The sequence below is a fragment of the Homarus americanus genome, unplaced genomic scaffold (assembly GCF_018991925.1).
Source record: "Homarus americanus isolate GMGI-L3 unplaced genomic scaffold, GMGI_Hamer_2.0 scaffold40856, whole genome shotgun sequence".
In the NCBI taxonomy this organism is placed as follows: Eukaryota; Metazoa; Arthropoda; class Malacostraca; order Decapoda; family Nephropidae; genus Homarus; species Homarus americanus.
This window is the reverse complement of record NW_024734615.1, coordinates 7385058-7407281: the sequence shown is the minus strand read 5'-3', so window position 1 is coordinate 7407281 and position 22224 is coordinate 7385058. Positions and strand designations below refer to the sequence as shown.

Genomic DNA, 22224 nt, shown 5'->3' with positions numbered 1-22224 from the left:
CCAAAAATTCATCAATTTTGTTCAATGAGGTCTCATTTTAAAGGTGATTTAATGCAGAATATGATCTTTGTAATAAATGAAGATGTATGATTTTGGTGCACATTGATGTAAATTAATGAAATGGTATGAAATTAAAATTCATGAAAATAATTAAATAATACAGTTCTGGAAACAAACCAATAAATTTATACTGTATTGTATTAAAATAGAAAACATAACAATAAATAAAAGTAACACACTCTGGATCAGTGGTTCCCAAACTTTTTAACAAGACGCCCCTTTTGCTTTTTGCGAAGTCCTCTCCCCACCCCCCCTTATATTTTTGTATGTAAAAACTACATAGATTTAATTTTTTATTATAATTATATTTTAGTATTGTTAAGGATCAGATAATTCCTTGCATAGTGAACATGGATGAAAACAAATAAAACATAAATAATACCAGTATAAAAGACTTTAATTATATACTTCAATAAACATTTTCTCTTACAGGAACCAAAGAGAAATTAAACTAAAGCCCCAAAAGGACACTTTTGGGGCTTTAGTAAACCCACTGAAGCAGAAACTTGTATTGTTCTCCGAGCTGGATAAAAGCTATCAAGACATAGCCCATAATATTTGGGGATATCATAATACACTTCCATTTTGGCAGATGGCTTCACGCCTCCCCCGTACCCACCTCACAACCCCCAAGGGGGGTGCGCCCCCCAGTTTGGGAACCACTGCTCTAGATGATGATTATGCTCTGCTAAAAAAATTGGTAGCAGGGGCAGGGCAGGGTAGGTGGCTAGCAGTCTTAGTAGTCTATATGATCATCATCAGATACATCTTCCTCCTCTGGGGTGCCAAAAATAAAATGTAACGGGCTTCTCATTGGTCAGCACGCTCTTTTCCGACATGCTGATTAGCTCAGGGAGTATAGCAGGCTGTGATTGGTTACAAGGGCACTGGTAGTAGGCAGCTACCAAACAGGGAGGTACTACCGCCTGTGAAGATATTGGAAGCATAATGTGTTGTCTAATGGTAGACCCTGCTGCCATATGGCATCATGAAAATTTTGACCAAGTCCCAGGTTGCTAATCTGACTTTCTGCCTCATTTACACACAATTGCAGGGTCTCAATTGTTTCTCTTACTATTGACAACACAACCTACATATATTGTTTCTCACTTTTGATCTTTTCTTTTTTTCATTTTTGTATTTCTTTATGATTCTTTATTATTATTACTGTATTATTATTTTATTTTCAATTTTGTTTTTATTTTATTATAAATTTCATTTACTATGAATAATTATTAATATTAATATCAATATTATTATTATTTTTTTTATTATTATTATTATTACATTTTTGCCCCCCAGGCCCCGATGTGGGTCAGTCACCTGTGCCTGGGTGGGCTAATCCCCGTAAAAAAAAAAAACTCACCAGACAGTAAAATTACCACAGGCAGCACAGAGATGCCAGTAAACCAAAGGTGAACTAGACATACCATCTTGTGTCATGGTAGAACGAAACTTTCTGTGAATGATTGGTACAAAAATTGCATTTTCACTCGGGTGGCGAGTTCATCCTTGCACTAATCAATGCTTCAATTTACATCCTCTGTCTTTCCTGCTTCTCCAAACACGCCCATAAACTTCATTTGATTTTTACTCTTTTCTATTCTGGTATACTGTAATATCAAATGCAACCTCTTGATTACTCATTTATGTAGTCTTAATTTTTAGAATATTATACTCCATTCAATTTTTCACTGCCATAAGTTAGGTAGGAATTATGCTAATTCTGATTAACTTCTTTACCTCCAAGGTAAAATTCTTTCCTCCTCAGTGCTGTTCTCTCCATAATTTCAATCTCCATCATACTATTCCTACTTAACAGTTAACATCAATACCATAATATACAGTTTTATACATGTATTTCTAATTTAAGAGACTTTTCAATTCTATATGGTTTCCCAATATCGATTATGACACTTAAATTCCTCTAATTTTTCTTAACATTTACCTTCAATTTCCTTCTATCAAACACCAGTCAAAATTATTCACGACCTTTTGCACTTCCTGTTCACTCCCCACAAAAAACACAGCATGTGCTACCTCACCCTCCTGATCCAGGTTTGCTCCTGCCCGTCAACTTTGCCTTCACTTCCCTCACCACTCCACCTGAAATATCACAGGGAATTCACACATCCTTGTCTCACTCCTCCATTCACCTTAAAGCTCTCTATAACACTTCAACACCTCGCACAGGGCCTCTAGATCCACCCTAACACATGAGACCTGATCAATAAATGGTACATAGAGCTTCCTAGGCATATTTGGTCTCTATAACTCCTACCTCCTCTAAATCCTCTGATACCATTACAGTACAGGTATATTCTTTTTACTTCCCTTACCTTCTCAATTACAACTCAACCATATTATTTCCCAAATAAACTTGGGAAGGCAGATTCTCCTGTAATTTTTGCATAATTCCTTACTATCTTTCCCCTTTACATGGACATTATTATCATAGCTTTAGGTCACTCATATGGTACTCAAATATTTTTCACTAAACAAACACTTATTATGATGTTTATTTTTTTATCTCCTATATGTTCCATCATCCCAGACCTCTGACCATTCACTCCAGCAGCTTTCCCAAATTTTAATCTTCTTACCGCTGTTTTTATCTCCTCACTAGACTATCTTTTGTAGTCTCAGTTTCTCTTCTCCATTTCATTCCTTTTGTCATCATCATTAGTTAACATTAAATCTTTAAAATATTCCCCGACCTCTTCTTAACTCTTTCCATTATACAGTACTATTCTTCCCATTGTATCTTTCATTCTTCTATGGCTATTTTCTCTTCTCCTTGTACAGTATCTTTTATAGTTTTATGATAGAATTTTCTATTTCCTACAATATCACAACATAACATTTTACAACTTATTTCAATCTTTCTTTCCCTAGAATTTTGGACTTTTTTCTTCACCATTTTATTCTCAACTTTGTATTTCTATTTACTTCATTACCAATACTGTATTATGTAGCTGTTCATTATTCCGTAGAGTTTTGTCTCCATGTTTCTCCCTCCCTTGCCACTGTCTTGTTTTCATTTGTTTCATCATGCACCTCTCACATACTGTATTGTACTCTATTGTCTCATTTACAGTGTTAAGGAACAAGGTATAGATGGAATTGGATAAGAAACGAGACATTAAACTGGAAAATGAAAAAGGCAAGAAATTGGTTAAGGAACACTCCATTAAACTGGAAAGGAACAATACATGAAACTGTGTAAGGAACAAATTAGAAAAGCTACCCCAATGCATATAGTATATGGAACAATACTTGAATCACTAATTAATCAGTGTCACGAAACAAAGACCATCATGAGTACAGACCAGTGCAGGTTATCACCACAATAAGCCTCACGTACCTCTGGGGGGGTGTCGGAGTCACTGTCGCTGTTGGTGTGGTTCATGTTATTGATATTGTTGATGTTGTTACTGTTGTTGTTAATGTTGTGAGCTGGTCTGACGCCATCCTTCACAAACCATCTTGGACCCTCTGACGTCTGAGGAGAGTCCCGGCGGTGTGAGAGCAGTTCAAACCGTGATACCTGAAGACATGGGTTACACTCCTTTACTATTGCAAGCACTAATTTTCCTCTGTCTATACAACATGCTCTGGCTGCTTCAAACCATAATACAGTAGAACGTCAATTTAACGCAAATCTATTTAAAAACATTGATTTAAAGCGACACCACAATTAAGGACAATGTATCAATTCAAAGCAAATCTTTCCTATTTTACGCGAATCAAATCTGGCGCGTCATATGGAAACAACATTTTAAGTTTTGCGCCTAATGTTTCCCGCCAGACACCTCGCTAGGCAGCTACGAGGTTACCCACTCGGTTCTCGCGCGGAAGCTCTAGTGAATGGACATTCTGTGTGACACTATCTCCTTCTACCACGTGCATCAACCATCGCCACTATGTCCAAGAGGCCAGTCACTACATCATTAACTGGCCTATCTACGTCTGGGCAGACACTGCCGTCATCCAGTGCTTCCCGCGTGTCAGGTGCCTCCACAACCACACCACTAGACAGTGATGTGGATGATGAGCTGGTCGAGTTGGGCTCTGCATCTTCAGAGGATGACTTGCCTAACTAAAGGTGGGTGAAAATCTATTTTTGATAGATTAAAATAATGAAAAACTAAGCTGAGAGGAAAGTGAAACAGCAGGGGGAAGGCCAGTGACGAGAGGCAGCAGACAGTACAGTGCAGTACCACGCAGTAACAGTACCGTCCAGCTCTCAACTCGACTGCAGGGAGTACTTGCTGCATATATATATATATATCATTACGTCATATATTTTTCTCATATTTATTAGTTATAAAAGTCTTTTTAGTATTTTTTTGTTTCCCACAAGTACCCAACTAAATTATTCCATTGGAACAACACTTCAATTTAGTGTGAATTCGATTTAAAGCGACCTCTCTTGGAACGTATCTAGTGTTTAAAGCGACCTCTCTTGGAACGTATCTAGTGTCATATTGACGTTCTACTGTATTGTAATATAAGATACAGTATTCACTACCTATACAATGGTCTTTTATAACACATTATTGCTGTTAAATACTTTATAGTGTGCAGTATATGTTTTATTACACAACAGTTTTGGAATATGTTGTACTGTACCCGCTTGTATGCCTCACCTTATCGACAAATTCTTGACTGTCCCCATGCACAGGCGGGAGATGGAGGGGCATGGGTGGGGTCTTGCGGGGTGGTACGGGTGGCTTGGTCTCTCCTGATGCCCCCGCCGTTGACCCACTGGTGTTAGCGACAGCATCACCGGACATATGGAAGTACTCCGGGTTATCAACAGCTGCGGAGGGATAATATTATTTAATACTTGGTTTATTAATACCTGTTCTGTATAATAATATAGGCCAACACATTAATACATAAAAAAAACACCAACAAACATATGAGGAGCTCTGGACCATAATCTGCCTAGTGCCAAAATAGAAAATGGAGGAAAATCTCAGGAAGAAATGTGTGACACACAATAATCATTTCAGGGGACTCTCACCCACATGTACAGGTTCCCAATTGGCTCTCTGACTTACCCAGGGTACAGAGGAAAGACTGGGGAATACAATGTAATACACAACACGTTCAGCGACACATGGCTCCTAGCATGTTATACAGTAGTCCTCAACTCCTCATATATGTACTGTACTACCTTTATACACACAAAGTGAAATATTGATTCATTGATTGTAGTAATTACATCCCTGGTGACACAAGACCTTAGGTCATATGCCACCAAATTAAACTAAAAGCATAGAAGGCTAAACACAAATAATGCGAGGTAAAAAACAAAACATAAAAAATAGCATAAAACTTTCATTAAATCATTTAAATGTTGTGAGCCAATAACTCTACACACAAGGGTTTGAAAAACACCAGCTTTCACATTCAAAAATCCTTTTTGAATTGGTCTTTAACCCCAATCTGAATGCTGCTCGAGTGAGATGGGGCAACGCCGCTGTCGCGACTCCGGATCACCCCAGGGCCGTCTCATCAGCTTCAGGTGAGTCCACTTAATCAGGAAGAGACAGGGAGGTCTGCCTTTTTCTCACCTAAGAAGCCCTTTTGTATATATTGCAAGACCCCAGGGCATTTTGTCAGGGATTGTAGAAAATTAACCTTTAAAAGCCAGGGATTTTCTAGCTCTCCCTATTACAGTAGTGTGACCGAAGGTCCAGTGGTAGAGCGAATTACCCTTCAGAGTAAAAAAAAAAAAAAAAAAACTTAAGTCTAATACAATGGCATTAACTACTCCACCCTACCTTTCAACCATTTTGTTCATCTGGTTCCCTTTTTAAGAACACATCCTGCAAGCTTTCTTACACTATTAGTATTCTGAGGGATATGGGTGCTGCCCTGTCTCTTGTTCTAAAAGAGGCTGTGCCTTTGCTCCCTGATTGTTATACTGGGAGTTGGGGCCTAATGAGAGGTGAATTGGGGGAGGCTAGGATTCCCTTATGCAAGATGTACCTATGCTCTGCCTTGGCTGAGGGTTATTTGACATTAAAGTGTGGTAGATTCTCTACCAGCAGGTGGTGTTCCAGTACTTTTAGGTAACAACTTAGCCAGAGGGAGGATGTTACCTCACCCTGTGGTTTAATCCTGTCATACGGGTGATGATAACACAGCAGACCTAGACCGTGAAGCTCCAGGATTATTTCCAGCCCGTGCTATCACTCGTAGTACGAGTCGTAGAGTAAGTCACTTGTCATGAAGACCCTTCTGGTGGCAAACCACAAGTCTTTTCAGAGTAGTATCCCCTCAAATATCTTGTTTCAGATCACCAAGATAGTGCTACTTTTACCTCTAGTTTTCTAAGTGATTCTGGCTTTGATTCGCTGAGTTTACAGGAATCTCCCATTACCTGGGATAAACTCATTACTGAGCAGTACAGCATAAGGATTCAAAGTTAAATACGTTTTTGATCGTGTAGTAGACGAGTAAGAAGTAAGTAATTTATATACCAATTTTTACCTCCAGGAAGGAGTCCTTATGAGAAAATTTAGACCTGCTGTTCATGCCTGGCACGACACCCATCAAATAGTTGTTCCCAAGCCCTTGCACGATTTGGTGATCAGCATTGCTCATGATGGTGTGAGTGGTCATTTAGGTGTCAGGAACACTTATTCCAAAGTGTTATCTCATTTATTTTGGCCTAAGATTAGGATGGAAGAAAGAAAGAAAAAGAAAGAAAGAAAGAATGGAAAGAAGGAAGAGAGGAAGGAGATGCATTCTGTAAGTCTTGCCATGCATGTGAAGTGGGAGTGAAACCTGCCCACCATGTTAAACCTTTTCCCTTGTGCCCAATACCAGTTATTAGTGAACCTTTCCACCACATAGTCATAGACTGTGTTGGTTCCCTCCTAAGGATTTCTAAGGGGAACGAAGTACCTGCTTATCATAGTCAATAGAGCGACCCATTACCCAGAGGCCATTTCTCTGTGCAGCATCACTGTTAAGTTAGTCATGTAAACCCTAACCAGGTTTTTTCCTCAGGTCGGCCTGCCCTCTATGGTGCAGTCTGATCAAGGGTCAAACTTTACCTATGGACTCTTTAAGCAGGTGATGAACGTCTTTGGCGTGTCTCTGGCTAGATCCACAGCCTACCATCGTCAGTCACAAGGAGTCATAGAGCAATTCCATCAAACTCTGAAGCAAATGCTATGCCTATTCTACCTGGAGACTGGCAGGGACTGGGATAATGCAGCCCCTCTCTCAGTATTCTCACTGACTTCATTCCCTTCCAACTCATCTTTGGTCATGAAGTCAGGGGTCCCTTAAAGGTGTTGAAAAAGTGAGTCACCACCATGAACCTAATGACATCACAAACTATAAAAGAAGTAACCACGGCCACGAACATTTTGACATCAGCATCCTAAACATAATACAGTAAACACCATCACCAAGGAAATAATGACATCATCACCATGACAATAACGACAATTGTAACACAAATCATCATCTTCAAGACATAAGCACAGCATCAATTACGTTCCCGCCATAAAATAATTACAATTACAATTAATGATGTCATTACAATTACGTTGGCCAATGACATTCTTTGTTATTTTTTGTTTTTGTTTTTTCTAATAAGGAAGGTTCCTCAACAACTAAGACTGACATCATTAGCTTATACGAACGAGCCATTACGTCACTGCCAAAACATCAGCTCATCATGACGTCACTTCCATAAATTTCAATTATGACGTCATAGCTATATCATCATGCAAACCATGACGTCACTGTCCTAATCGGAGCTATGACATCAGTGATATAAGGACAAGCAATGGATGCGGGGTGTAAGCTGATGTGGGCGGGAGGAGAGAATGTGGCGATACGAGTAAGTGGGTGGTGGGTGGTTGGGAGAGTGTAGGTGGTTGGGAGGGTGTGGGTGGTTGGGAGGTGGGGTGTTGGGTGGGTGAGGGATGGAGAGGATGTTAGGGGCGTGGTTTAGGGGGGTGGGTTTAGGGGTGTGGAAATGGGTGAGGTGTGGGTGTAGAGGACAACGACACACCTCCCTGACCACAACCTTGACGCTGTTTATACTTGTCTGCCTCAGATAACACCACGAGTTATGGTCCAGCCTGCACCCCGCTCCTCCTCCCTCCTCCTCCTGTATGCACCGATCTCTTCCTCCTCCTCCTCCTCCTGCACCCCTCTGATCCATCCTCTCTCTCTCTCTCTCTCTCTCTCTCTCTCTTCTCACCTGCCTGCACATCACCCCCCAACACCCCGCTTCATTCTTGCTGTTTATCCCAAATTTGCTAGCCCACACTCATTAGTCTTCAATTAGAATATGACGTCCAATGTAGTGTGAACCTCTGTCCAGCATGACAGCGAACAGTGACATCACCCACATGAATCTGACCTATATATACTGTTAATGAATATGATGTATTTCATTGTGTATGAACCTCTGTCCTGCGTGGCAGTGAGAAATGATACCACCCTCAGTGTCAAGACCTGACTGAATTACTCAGAAACTGTACTCCAAGCTTTGTCAATAAATTTGTTAAACTAAAAAAATGCTCCTAACAACACCACTCCTTCTCCCACACACCTGCCTTAACATCACCACTCCTTCCTCTCCCACACACCCGCTCCTAACATCACCACTCCCTCCCACACCCGCCCCTAACGTCACCACTCCCTCCCTCCCACACCTGCCCTAACATCACCACTACCCTCCCACACCCGCCCTAACATCACCACTCCCTTCCTCCCACACCTGCCCTAACATCACCACTCCTTCCCTCCCACACCTGCCCTAACATCACCCTCCTTCCCTCCCACACCCCGCTCCTAACATCACCACTCCTTCCCTCCCACACCCGCTCCTAACATCACCACTCCTTCCCCTCCCACACTCGCTCCTAACATCACCAATCCTTCCCTCCCCACACCTGCCCTAACATCACCACTCCTCCTCCACACCTGCCCTAACATCACCACCTTCCCTCCCACACCCGCTCCTAACATCACCACCTTCCCTCCCACTGCTCCTAACATCACCATTCCTCCCACACACCCGCTCTTAACATCACCACCCTCCCTCCCACACCCACTCTTAACATCACCACTCCTTCCCTCCCACACCCGCTCCCAACATCACCACTCCCTCCCCACACCCGCCCCTAACATCACCACTCCCTCCCTCCCACACCTGCCCTAACATCACCACTCCTTCCCTCCCACACCTGCTCCTAACATCACCACTCCTACCTCCCACACCTGCTCCCAACATCACCACTCCTTCCCTCCCACACCCGCTCCCAACATCACCACTCCCTCCCACACCTGCCCTCCACCGTCACTCACACTCCTTCCCTCCCACACCTGCCCCAACATCACCACTCCTTCCTCCCACACCCGCCCTAACATCACCACTCCTTCCCTCCCCCACACCTGCTCCTAACATCACCACTCCTTCCTCCCACACTCTGCCCTACATCACCACCTTCCCTCCCACACCCGCCCTAACATCACCACCTTCCCTCCCCACACCCGCCCTAACATCACCACCTTCCCTCCCACACCCTCCCAACATCACCTCACTCCTCCCACACCCGCTCCTAACATCACCACCTTTCTCCCACACCTGCCCTAACATCACCACTCCTTCCTTCCCACACTCGCCCTAACATCACCAATCCTTCCCTCCCACACCTGCCCTAACATCACCACTCCTCCCTCCACCCGCTCCTAACATCACCACTCCTTCCCTCCACACCGCTCCCTAACATCCACCCTCCTTCCTCCACCGCTCTAACATCACCCTCCTCCTCCCACACCCCACTCTTAACATCACCTCCTCCCTCCCACCCCTCTTAACATCACCTCCTTCCCTCCACCCCACTCCCTATCCTCCTCCCACACCCCGCCCTACCATCACCCTCCTTCCCTCCCCACCCCTCCCTAACATCACCCTCCTTCCCTCCCACGCTCACTCATTCCCCTCCCTCCCTCCCTTACTCCCTACATCACCTCCCTTCCTCCCACACCCCTCCCTAACATCACCTCCCCTTCCTCCCACACACTCCCTCCCCTTCCCACTCTCTCCCACCTCCTCCCTCCCCACCCTCTAACATCACTCCTTCCCTCCCCACCCTTTCTAACATCACCACTACCCTCCCCTCCCCACTCCCATCACCACTCCTTCCTCCACCCGCTCCTAACATCACCACTCCTTCCCTCCACCCGCTCTAACATCACCCTCCTTCCTCCCACCCGCTCTAACATCCTATCCTTCCCTCCCACCCCGCTCCTAACATCCTCCTCCCTCACACCCGCCCCTAACATCACCCTCCTTCCCTCCCACACCCACCTCCTAACATCACCCTCCTTCCTCCCACACCCGCTCCTAACATCACCACTCCCTCCCTCCCACCCCGCTCCCTAACATCACCTCCTTCCCTCCCACCGCTCTTATCACCCTCCTTCCCTCCCACCCGCTCCTAACTTCCTTCCACTCTAACATCACCCTTCCCTCCCACACCCGCTCTAACATCACCTCCTTCCCTCCCACACCCGCTCCCTCCCTCCTTCCCTCCACTTCCTCTCCACACTCCTTCCCTCCCCCTCTCTTGTCACCTCCTTCCCTCCCTCCCTATCACCCTCCTTCCCTCCACCCGCTCCTCTTCACCCTCCTTCCTCCACCCCTCCTCCTATCACCCTCCTTCCTCCACACCCACTCCTAACATCCACCACTCCTTCCTCCCACCGCTCCTAACATCACCCTCCTTCCTCCCACACCCCTCCCTAACATCACCTCCTTCCCTCCCACCCCTCCTATCACCACTCCTTCCCCTCCCTCCTCCTACATCACCTCCTTCCCTCCCACACCCTCCTGCTAACCTCACCCTCCTTCCTCCCACACCTCTCACATCACCTCTTCCCTCCCCACACCCCCCTCTAACATCACCACTCCTTCCCTCCCACCCCTCCCCTAACATCACCACTCCTTCCCTCCCACACCCGCTCCTAACATCACCCCTCCCTTCCCTCCCCACCTCGCTCTAACCTCACCATCCCCTCCCACACCCGCTCCCAACATCACCATCCCTCCCTCCCCACCCCGCTCCCTAACATCACCCTCCTTCCCTCACCGCTCCTAACATCACCACTCCTTCCCTCCACCCGCTCCTAACATCCCACTCCTCCCTCCCACCCGCTCTTAACATCACCCTCCTCCTCCCACCCTCTTAACATCACCACTCCTTCCCTCCCCCCTCCTAACATCCCTCCCTCCCACACCTCATCACCTCCTCCCTCCCACCGCTCCTCTCCACCCTCCTTCCCTCCCTCCTCCTCCCTCCCACCTAACATCACCTCCTTCCCTCCCACACTCCCTTTCACCTCCTTCCCTCCCTCGCTCTAACATCACCCTCCTTCCCTCCCCACGCTCTGTCCCTCCTTCCCTCCCTCCTAACATCCTCCCTTCCCACCTCTAACATCACCCTCCCTTCCCTCCCCGCTCTAACATCACCCTCCTTCCCTCCACCCGCTCCTAACATCACCTTTTCCCTCCACCCTCCCTAACATCTCCACTCCCTCCCACCCCCCCCTAACGTCACCACTCCCTCCTCAAACAACAAAATATTCCACTATATTTCCCAACCTGATCCTTCAAGAAGTGTGTGTCTGGTGGTTGTGTGGTCCTCTCTATGGTCCAAAACAGTCAGTACATCCATGTGTGTGCGTTTATCTATACATGTGAGCAGTATTTCTCTCAGGTGTTGTTTGTCAGTTGTCAGTCAGGTGTGACAGGCAGTCGTCCCAACCTTCGCATTGTTGTGTGTTTTGTTTTAGCTGTCCTGGCACCAACTAAGGACTTCAAAACGCAACAACAGCAAAATATGTGTAATAGCTTAATATGTATGTATAATATGTGTGTGTAAAACAATGCAATAAAAGTATACTCTACAAAGATGTAACCATGACAGCCAGTCATTCCCTAAGTTTTTATATCACAATTTCATCTTATCATAGTGTAGAAGTGGGTGAATTGTGCTGCACTTACACAACCTGCTCAGGACTTTGCTTGTTATAAGCTTCCTCCTTCATGACCTACAAATTTCTTGGCTGGCTGCATTTAGCCTGGTGTAGATGTCGCTTACCATCAACCTTATAATTCAATCAAGTCATTCTGTGTTTCTGTGCCACAACCATCACCGATCACCCACGCAACCTTACGGTATTATTCTGTAGTGTAGTGGGGTAAGGTACTATGGTTGGTCGCGCGAATGTTTCCTCGAATAATCCCGCGCAGCGCTGCAGAAACAATTTATTGAACACCCTACATTCTGTGCAACTGAACAAGCTCAAGTATTACAGCTTAACTGGGAAGGTGTGATTTCATTTCCTCCTTTAGCTTGTATACCGGGCGCGACTGGCGGTATACCTAAGATGGTTTGTTTAAGAATTAAATGTCGTTAAAAGAAATAAGTGTATGTGATTCTCCATACAGTTCGTCTGTTTGTATTGCTTTCGTAGCAAATGTCAGGTATGTGGTCTGTCTCTCAGAGATATTGACCAGGAAATAATGGCTCTGGCAGTGCAAGTGCAAAGGTTGGTGACGCCTCTACTAACATACACAACGCTTAGAGGTGTGGTTGTTAAAAACGTGTCTTTACAACACCCGACACCATCTACAACCTACAGTAGAAGATTGGCTGTAATCACAATTTTCTCATTAGACAAAATGGTTTTCACACGTTTTGAGTATGAGCATACATGGATCGATTCATCACATGTACAGTAGACAAGAAATCAGTTCATATTAGCGTGATCAATCTAAACAAAAAATATTCGTTATCATCAGCATCCGGATAGTAATCACGTCTCTGTTCATCCTATACAACACAAGCGGCATTTATAATCAAAAGCGTGTACGGTATGTAGTAACGTCCTTATCCATTCTAGGATAAATTGATGTCTTGAGAATGAAACAGCAAGAGGATGGTGACGTCACGGCGGCTGTTGAGAGACAGACAGCCTGGCGACCACACCACCACCAGTCACCTCACCCAGTGTGGTGAACACAACCCCAGTTACATGTTTTCTTAAAATTTGTTTGGAAAAAAGTTACCTTAAGGTCGCAGAGTCTGGGCCTTAAACGTGAAAGAGGTATGTTAACGCCAGCAGTCACACAGAAGTGCCACAGCTGGCAAGGGCAGTGATGTCTGTGGCACGGCTATGTGCACACACAAACACACACACACCTGCAGTTTGGCAGGTGTGTGAGGTATTTACACGTCGACCACTCATCAAGGTTTCTTCCTCATGACCGAAATGAAGTTATTATATAAACACGCAAACATAAAAATTACCTTCAACCTGACGACCAAAGTCTGCCCGCTGTGTATGTAAAATATTCTGAATTATAACGTTTGGGTAAGTATACTGTACAGCAAAGATCAAATTGTGTATGAAATATATAAGAGAGTTGGACCAATGATCAATCACCATCATGTATTTCATAAGACCCCGTACACGCCACACCCAGCGCACCTCAGAGTAAAACAGTCGCCACTGCATCATCCCCATGATGTTCCTCCTTCCTGTTGAAGGCACCGCAGACGTCGCTACAGCTTGGCAACCATGTCTTCTTATTTCCGTATTTCACAACCTTCTGTCTCCCACACTCGTTCTCTGTAATGGTTAGCTTTGGGAGTTGTATCTCCTCATCATAATCTGAACTCTTTCAGAGCATTCTTTTCGACAGACATTTACATCCCTTCGGTTCATTGCCATTCAAAACATAAATACTCACATCATACGCTCACATATATTTATATAAAAAATACATAGCATGTATAAGGGACCTTGGCCACGAGCCTCAGCCAGCAGGAAACATGAGCGTGACGTCACGGGACGCACTTTACAATGGTAAACCAAAAATGGATCAACAACGTCTGGCCGTGACTCCGACTTCCCAAGGTTCGTGGGATGAAATATTCATATAGTTAATAAAGATGTAAGCATGGATCTTACAGGATAACTTAAAATCAAACATAAATAAAGAACTGCTACAAAATAACGTCAAAATTACACAGCAACTCTTAACTAAAAACGTCCGCGTAGCAATATTTAGGGGATAAAATTACGGTATATAGACAAGCTTGACCTAAAAAGATTTGGTTACCAGTAGATGCTAAGTGAACGTATTTGGTTTAAACCTCATTAATAACTTTAATGTTATTTCTGTATTATTTTTCTGTTTTTGGTTTAAGTTCACATAGGCAAAATCTCACATCTTCGCTTATAAGGAACCTTCATCTGAGTCGAACGTGGTAAAAAACAGACGAATATTTTTCTCCTTCTTCCTCGATGTCGCTGCATAATTCAGCAATAAACTTACCTATAATAGACGCCACGAGATTGTATTTTTGAAAATAATTGCTTACCTGGGTAACACTTCACTGTGGAGAGCAGTAAAACCAGGAATATTTCTTATAAAACTCCCAGTACAGACTGCGACTTGCAGATCAGTCTATATTTTCCACAGAAGCACATCACAGGATGAATATGAGGAAAATATCGTCTTTAATAACAAACCACCAGTAATCTTGATTGTGATATTTACGTTGACATTTCTCACGAGACGCTAATTAAATTGTCCTAACCAAACACCCGAAGGCACCCACTTCCTGGATACACCCACCTGCTGAACACACCCTCCTGGATACACCCACATCCATTACCACCCACCTGGACACACCCACCTGCTGAATTCACCCACCTGCTGAACACATCCACCTCCTGGACACACCCACCTGCTGGACACAACCACCTGCAAACCACACCCATCTGCTGCCCAACCTGAGCCACACCCACCTCCTAGATACACCCACCTGCTGTACACATCCATCTCCTGGACACACCCACCCGATGAACACACACACCCACCTGCTGTCACATCCCTCTGGACACACCCACCCGATGAACACACCCCTGCTGTACACACCACCCCTACTGAACACACCACCACTGCACCACCCACCTGCTGTGCACACCCACCTGCTGTGCCACCACCAACCTGACACATCCACCAGCTGGACACACCCACCTGCTGAACACACCCACCTGCTGAACACACCCCCCTTAACCCACCTGTTGAACACCCCCGCCATTGAACACACCCACCTGCTGAACACCCACCAACTACCCTGCTGTACCCAACCTGAACACACCCACCAACCTGGGCACCTGCTGGACACACCCACCTGCTGAACACCCACCTGCAGCCACCCACCTGCTGACCACACCCACCTGCTGAACACACCTGCAGGAGACACCCACCGCTGAACACCCACCTGCTGACACACCCACCTGCCACACCACCTGCAGGACACACCCACTTTGAACACACCCACCTGCTGAACACACCCACCTGCTGGACACACCCACCTCCTGGACACACACCTGCTGTACACACCCACCTGCTGTACACCCACCAGCCTGGACACACCCACCTCCTAGATACACCCCTGCTGTACACATCCTGCTGAACACACCCACCTGCTGAACACACCCACCTGCCACACCCACCTGCAGAGACACACCCACCTGCTGAACACACCCACCTGCTGAACACACCCACCTGCTGGACACCCACCTCCTGACACACCCACCTGCTGTACACACACCCACCTGCTGTACACACCCACCAACCTGGAACACACCCACCTCCTGAATACACCCACCTGCTGGCCACATCCACCTCTGAAACACACCACCTGCTGTACACACCCCTCCTGGACACACCCACCTGCTGTACACACCCACCTGCTGTACACACCCACCTCCTGGACACACCCCTGCTGACACATCCACCTCCTGAACACACCCACCTGCTGCCACACACCCACCTCTGGACACACCCACCTGCTGTACACACCCACCTGCTGTACACCCACCTCCTGGATACACCCACCTGCTGTACACATCCACCTCCTAGATACACCCACCTGCTGTACACACCTCCTGGACACACCCACCTGCTGTACACACCCACCTGCTGTACACCCACCTCCTGGACACACACCCACCTGCTGTGCACATCCACCTGCTGTACCACCCACCTCCTAGATACACCCACCTGCTGTACACATCCACCTCCTGAGACACACCCACCTGCTGTACACCCTCCTAGATACACCCACCTGCTGTACACACCACCTCCTGGACACACCCACCTGCTAACACATCACCTGCTGTACACACCTCTTAAATACACCCACCTGCTGTACACATCCACCTCCTGGACACACCCACCTGCTACACACCCACCTCCTAGATACACCCACCAGCAGGACACACCAACCTGGACACACCCACCTGCTGTACACCCACCTCCTGAGATACACCCACCAGCAGGACACACCAACCTGGACCACCCACCTGCTGTACACCCACCTCCCTAGACACACCCACCTGCTGTACACATCCACCTCCTGGACACACCCACCTCCTGGATACCCTGCTGTGCACATCCACCTCCTGGACACACACCCACCTGCTGTACCACCCACCTGCTCAGCCACCCACCAGCAGGACACACCAACCTGGACACACCCACCATGACAGCACACCCACCTCCTAGATACACCACCTGCTGCCACACCCACCTCCTAGATACACCCACCTGCTGTACACACCCACCTGCTCACACCCACCTCCTAGATACACCCACCTGCTGTACACACCCACCTGCTGTACACACCCACCTGCTGGACACAACCACCTACTGAACACACCCACCTGCAGAACACACCCACCCACCTGCTGACACACCCACCTGCTGCACACCCACCTGCTGCACACACCCACCTGCTGTCCACACCACCTACTGAACACACCCACCTGCTGTACACACCCACCTGCTGTGCACACCTGCTGGCCACCTACTGAACACAACCACCTGCAGAACACACCCACCTACTGAACACACCCACCTGCTGGACAAAACCACCTGCTGAACACACCCACCTGCTGTACACACCCACCTGCATGCACAACCACCTGCAGAACACACCCACCTGCTGGACACAACCACCTGCTGGACACACCACCTGCTGGACAACCACCTGCAGAACACACCCACCTGCTGGACACACCCACCTGAACACACCCACCTGCTGAACACACCCACCTGCTGAACACACCCACCTACTGAACACACCCACCTGCTGGACAGCCACCTACCCAGGACACACCCACCTGCTGAGCACACCCACCTGCTGGACACAACCACCTGCTGGACAAACCACCTGCTGGACACACCCACCTGCTGGACCACACCCACCTACACACCCACCTGCTGGACAAAACCACCTGCTGAACACACCCACCTGCTGTACACACCCACCTGCTGTGCACAACCACCTGAAACACACCACCTGCTGGACACAACCACCTGCTGGACACAACCACCTGCTGGACACAACCACCTGCAGAACACACCCACCTGCTGGACACACCCACCTGCTGAACACACCCACCTGCTGAACACACCCACCTGCTGACACACCCACCTACTGAACACACCCACCTGCTGGACACACCACCTGCAGAACACACACCCACCTGCTGGACACACCCACCTGCTGACACAACCACCTGCTGGACACAACCACCTGCTGGACACCCACCCTGCTGAACACACCACACCTGCACAACACACCCACCTGCTGCACCCACCTACTGAACACACCCACCTGCTGGACACCCACCTGCTGAACACACCTACCTGCTGAACACACCCACCTGGACACACCCACCCCCTGCAGAACACACCCACCTGCTGAACACACCCACCAGCTGAACACACCCCACCTGCTGAACACACCCACCTACTGAACACACCCACCTGCTGGGCACACACCTACTGAACACAACCACCTGCTGGACACAACCACCTGCAGAACACACCACCTGCAGAACACACCCACCTGCAGAACACACCCACCTGCTGGGCACACCCACCTGCAGAACACACCCACCGGCAGGACACAACCACCTGCTGGACACAACCACCTGCAGAACACACCCACCTGCAGACACCACCTGCTGACACCCACCTGCAGAACACACCCACCTGCAGAACACACACCCACTGGACACAACCACCTGCAAGAACACACCCACCTGCCACACCCACCTGCTGGACACACCCACCAGCAGGGACACACCCCACCTGCTGGACACACCCCACCTGCTGAACACACCCACCTGCTGTACACACCCACCTGCTGTACACACCCACCTGCTGAACACACCCACCTGCCACACACCTGCTGAACACACCCACCTGCAGGACCCCCACCCGCAGGCACCCACCTGCTGTACACACCCACCTGCTGTACACACCCACCTGCTGTACACACCCACCTGCTGAACACACCCACCTGCTGAACACACCCACCTGCTGTACACACCCACCTGCTGAACACACCTGCAGGTACCAGCTGGGAACACACCCACCTGCTGGACACACCACTGGGACACACCCACCTGCAGAACACCCACCTGCAGAACCCACCTCACCAGCAGACACCACCAGCTGAACACACCCCCAGCTGGAACACACCCACCTGCAGAACACACCCACCTGCAGACACCCACCAGCTGAACACACCCACCTGCTGGACACACCTGCTGAACACACCCACTGCTGAACACACCCACCTGCTGAACACACCCACCAGCAGACACACCCACCAGCTGACACACCACAGCTACCCAGCTGAACACACCCACCTGCTGAACACACACCCACTGCTGGACACCCACCTGCTGAACACACCCACCCAGAACACACCCACCTGCTGAACACACCCACCTGCTGAACACACCCACCTGCAGGACACACACACCCACCTGCTGAGGACACACCCACCTGCTGGACACACACACCCACCTGCTGGACACACCCACCTAGGACACACCCACCTGCTGAACACACCCACCAGCTGACACACCCCCTGCTGAACACACCCACCTGCTGAACACACCCACCAGCTGGACACACCCACCTGCTGAACACACCCACCTGCTGGACACCCACCTGCTGAACACACCACCTGCAGAACACACCCACCTGCAGAACACACCCACCTGCAGGACACACCCACCAGCTGACACACCCACCTGCAGGACACACCCACCTGCAGGACACACACCCACCTGCTGAACACACCCACCTGCTGGACACACCCACCTGCAGAACACACCCACCTGCAGAACACACCCACCTGCTGAACACACCCACCTCCTGGACACACCCACCTGCAGGACACACCACCAGCTGAACACACCCACCAGCTGAACACACCCACCAGCTGACACACCCACCTTGGACACACCCACCAACCTGACACACCCACCTGCAGGACACCCACCTGCTGAACACACCCACCTGAACACACCCACCTGCTGTACACACCCACCTGCTAAACACACCCACCTACTGAACACACCCACACCACACCCACCTCCTGTTGTTTCTACCCCAGTCAAATGCCACTCTGGTTACATTCGGTTGGTTTAAATTACTACTTGGATGGGTGACCACTGACCACCTCTCACTAAGAAAACAAACAGGGCGGAGACGTTAACTCAAGAGCTGGCCACAGTCACCCATGCCTCTACAACACTGTATAATTATGTACCGTATATGTGATTTCATAGTTTCAAGATATTAAGTGGTTTTTTTTTATGTTTGTGTAAATGTTAAATAAGGTATATATATATTCTTCCGTGGGGATATATAGACAGACAACAAGTTTCGTTTAATGATGGATACTTCACTAACCTAACCTAAGTAACACAAGAGGAGGGAGCCTACACAGGTGACCGGCCTCCTTTCCTCCACCTGGTCAGCCGATGTGTAAATTATAATCAAGAATGGCTGCGTTCGTGCGAGGACAGTCTTAAGCCCAGCAGAGCATATAATGAGAAGCATGTCAAAAACACTCCCTCCAGCGGAAAAACCCCATCGGTCGGTCAGTCAGTCAGGCAGCAGAGCTATGCAATATTGGGCACACAAACGGACGGACATGACCCATTATTTGTGACGGTATAAAAGTACGTCGATAGCGGTGTTGTCTTAATGCTGACAGTGATACAATAATTATATAATATATAATTCTGATTGTCATTCTTATTTCTCGTCACCTTCCGTAAATTTCTCTTGCTTCTCTCTCTCTAGTTATTAATCTACAACTACATTTTTATATAACATTATAAATATTATTATTATCACTATTATATTATCACATTACACCCCAGATGAACCTCCCAGTAAGGAGATACCAACACACACACACACACACACTGTCCCCCAGCTGTCACAGGACCCAGCTCCACCTACTTGCGTCCACGCACTGCAGCTCGACGTGGGTTGGTTGTTGGGTGCGATAATATACCATAACAACAAGTAACTGTTATGGTCACATCCTTCTTGTTGATTAAACTGTATTTCTGTCATTTTGTTTACGAAGTCGTGCAGGTTAGGTGATAGTGACGTCAGATGTTGGCTTGTCAGAAGTAAGAGAGAGAGAGAGAGAGAGAGAGAGAGAGAGAGAGAGAGAGAGAGAGAGAGAGAGAGAGAGAGAGAGAGAAGAGAGAGAGAGAGAGAGATCACCCCCAAACAACAAAATTCAATACTGCGACAGGATGGGACTAATTAACAGAAAGTGAAGTGAAGCATCGACAAGACGCCAGGACGCTTCAAGACAACCACCACCATCGACAAGACGTCAAGACAACTACCACCATCGACAAGACGCTTCAAGACAACCACCACCATCGACAAGACGCTTCAAGACAACCACCACCATCGACAAGACGCTTCAAGACAACCACCACCATCGACAAGACGCTTCAAGACAACCACCACCATCGACAAGACGCTTCAAAACAACTACCATCGACGACGCTTTGCACAACCACCACCATCGACAAGACGCTTCCACCACCATCGACAAGACGCTTCAGGACAACCACCACCATCGACAAGACGCTCAAGACAACCACCACCATCGACAAGACGCTTCAAGACAACTACCACCATCGACAAGAGCGCTTCAAGACAACCTACCACCATCGACAAGACGTCAAAGACAACCACCACCATCGACAAGACGCTTCAAGACAACCACCACCATCGACAAGACGCTTCAGGACAACCACCACCATCGACAAGACGCTTCAAGACAACCACCACCATCGACAAGACGCTTAAGACAACCACCACCATCGACAAGACGCTTCAAGACAACTACCACCACAAGACGCTTCAAGACAACTACCACCATCGACGTGAGACTTGCTTCCGGGTCAGGTCAGGTCAGGTCAGGTTGTTAGCGTGTAATTCAGAGAAGCTTAGAGTCTAAGCGTCTCTCCAGATGATGAAATATCTAATAAAGTCATGACCCAGTGAACTACCACAGGGCGATGACACACTTCATCACAATTTCAACTCTTTGAGTGTCATTGATCAACGAGATGAAACAGGTGAAGTGTCTCCTACAGACACTCTATTGGGAGAGCTTTGATGACGATGACTTAACCCTTATGACGATGACTTAACCGCTGATGACGATGATTTAACCCCTTAATGACGATGACTTAACCCTTTAATGACGATGACTTAACCCTTTGATGACGATGACTTAACCCTGATGACGATGACTTAACCCTTTAATGACGATGAATTAACCCTTTGATGATGATGAATTAACCTTTGATGACGATGACTTAACCCTTTAATGATGACTTAACCCTTTGATGACGATGACTTAACCCTTTAATGACGATGACTTAACCTTTGATGACGATGACAACCCTTTAATGACGATGAATTAACCCTTTGATGATGATGAATTAACCTTTAATGACGATGATTTAACCCTTGATGACGATGATTTAACCCTTTAATGACAATGAATTAACCCTTTAATGCAATGAATTAACCTTTGATGATGATGAATTAACCCTTTAATGACGATGAATTAACCCTTTGATGATGATGAATTAACCCTTAATGACGATGATTTAACCTTGATGACGATGATTTAACCCTTTATGACAATAATTAACCCTTTAATGACAATGAATTAACCCTTTGATGAT

The 22224-nt window shown here is 47.5% G+C and overlaps 1 protein-coding gene across 1 annotated transcript in view; it reads right to left on the bottom strand.

Moving 5' to 3' along the window:
- LOC121870411 (pleckstrin homology-like domain family B member 1) overlaps nucleotides 1-22224 on the bottom strand; it is a gene marked incomplete in the record, with an annotated part of 288548 nt that overhangs the window by 169341 nt on the left and 96983 nt on the right. The window contains 2 exon segments of the mRNA XM_042372249.1: nucleotides 3425-3607; nucleotides 4710-4882. Of these exon segments, the coding sequence (XP_042228183.1) occupies nucleotides 3425-3607; nucleotides 4710-4882 (356 nt within the window).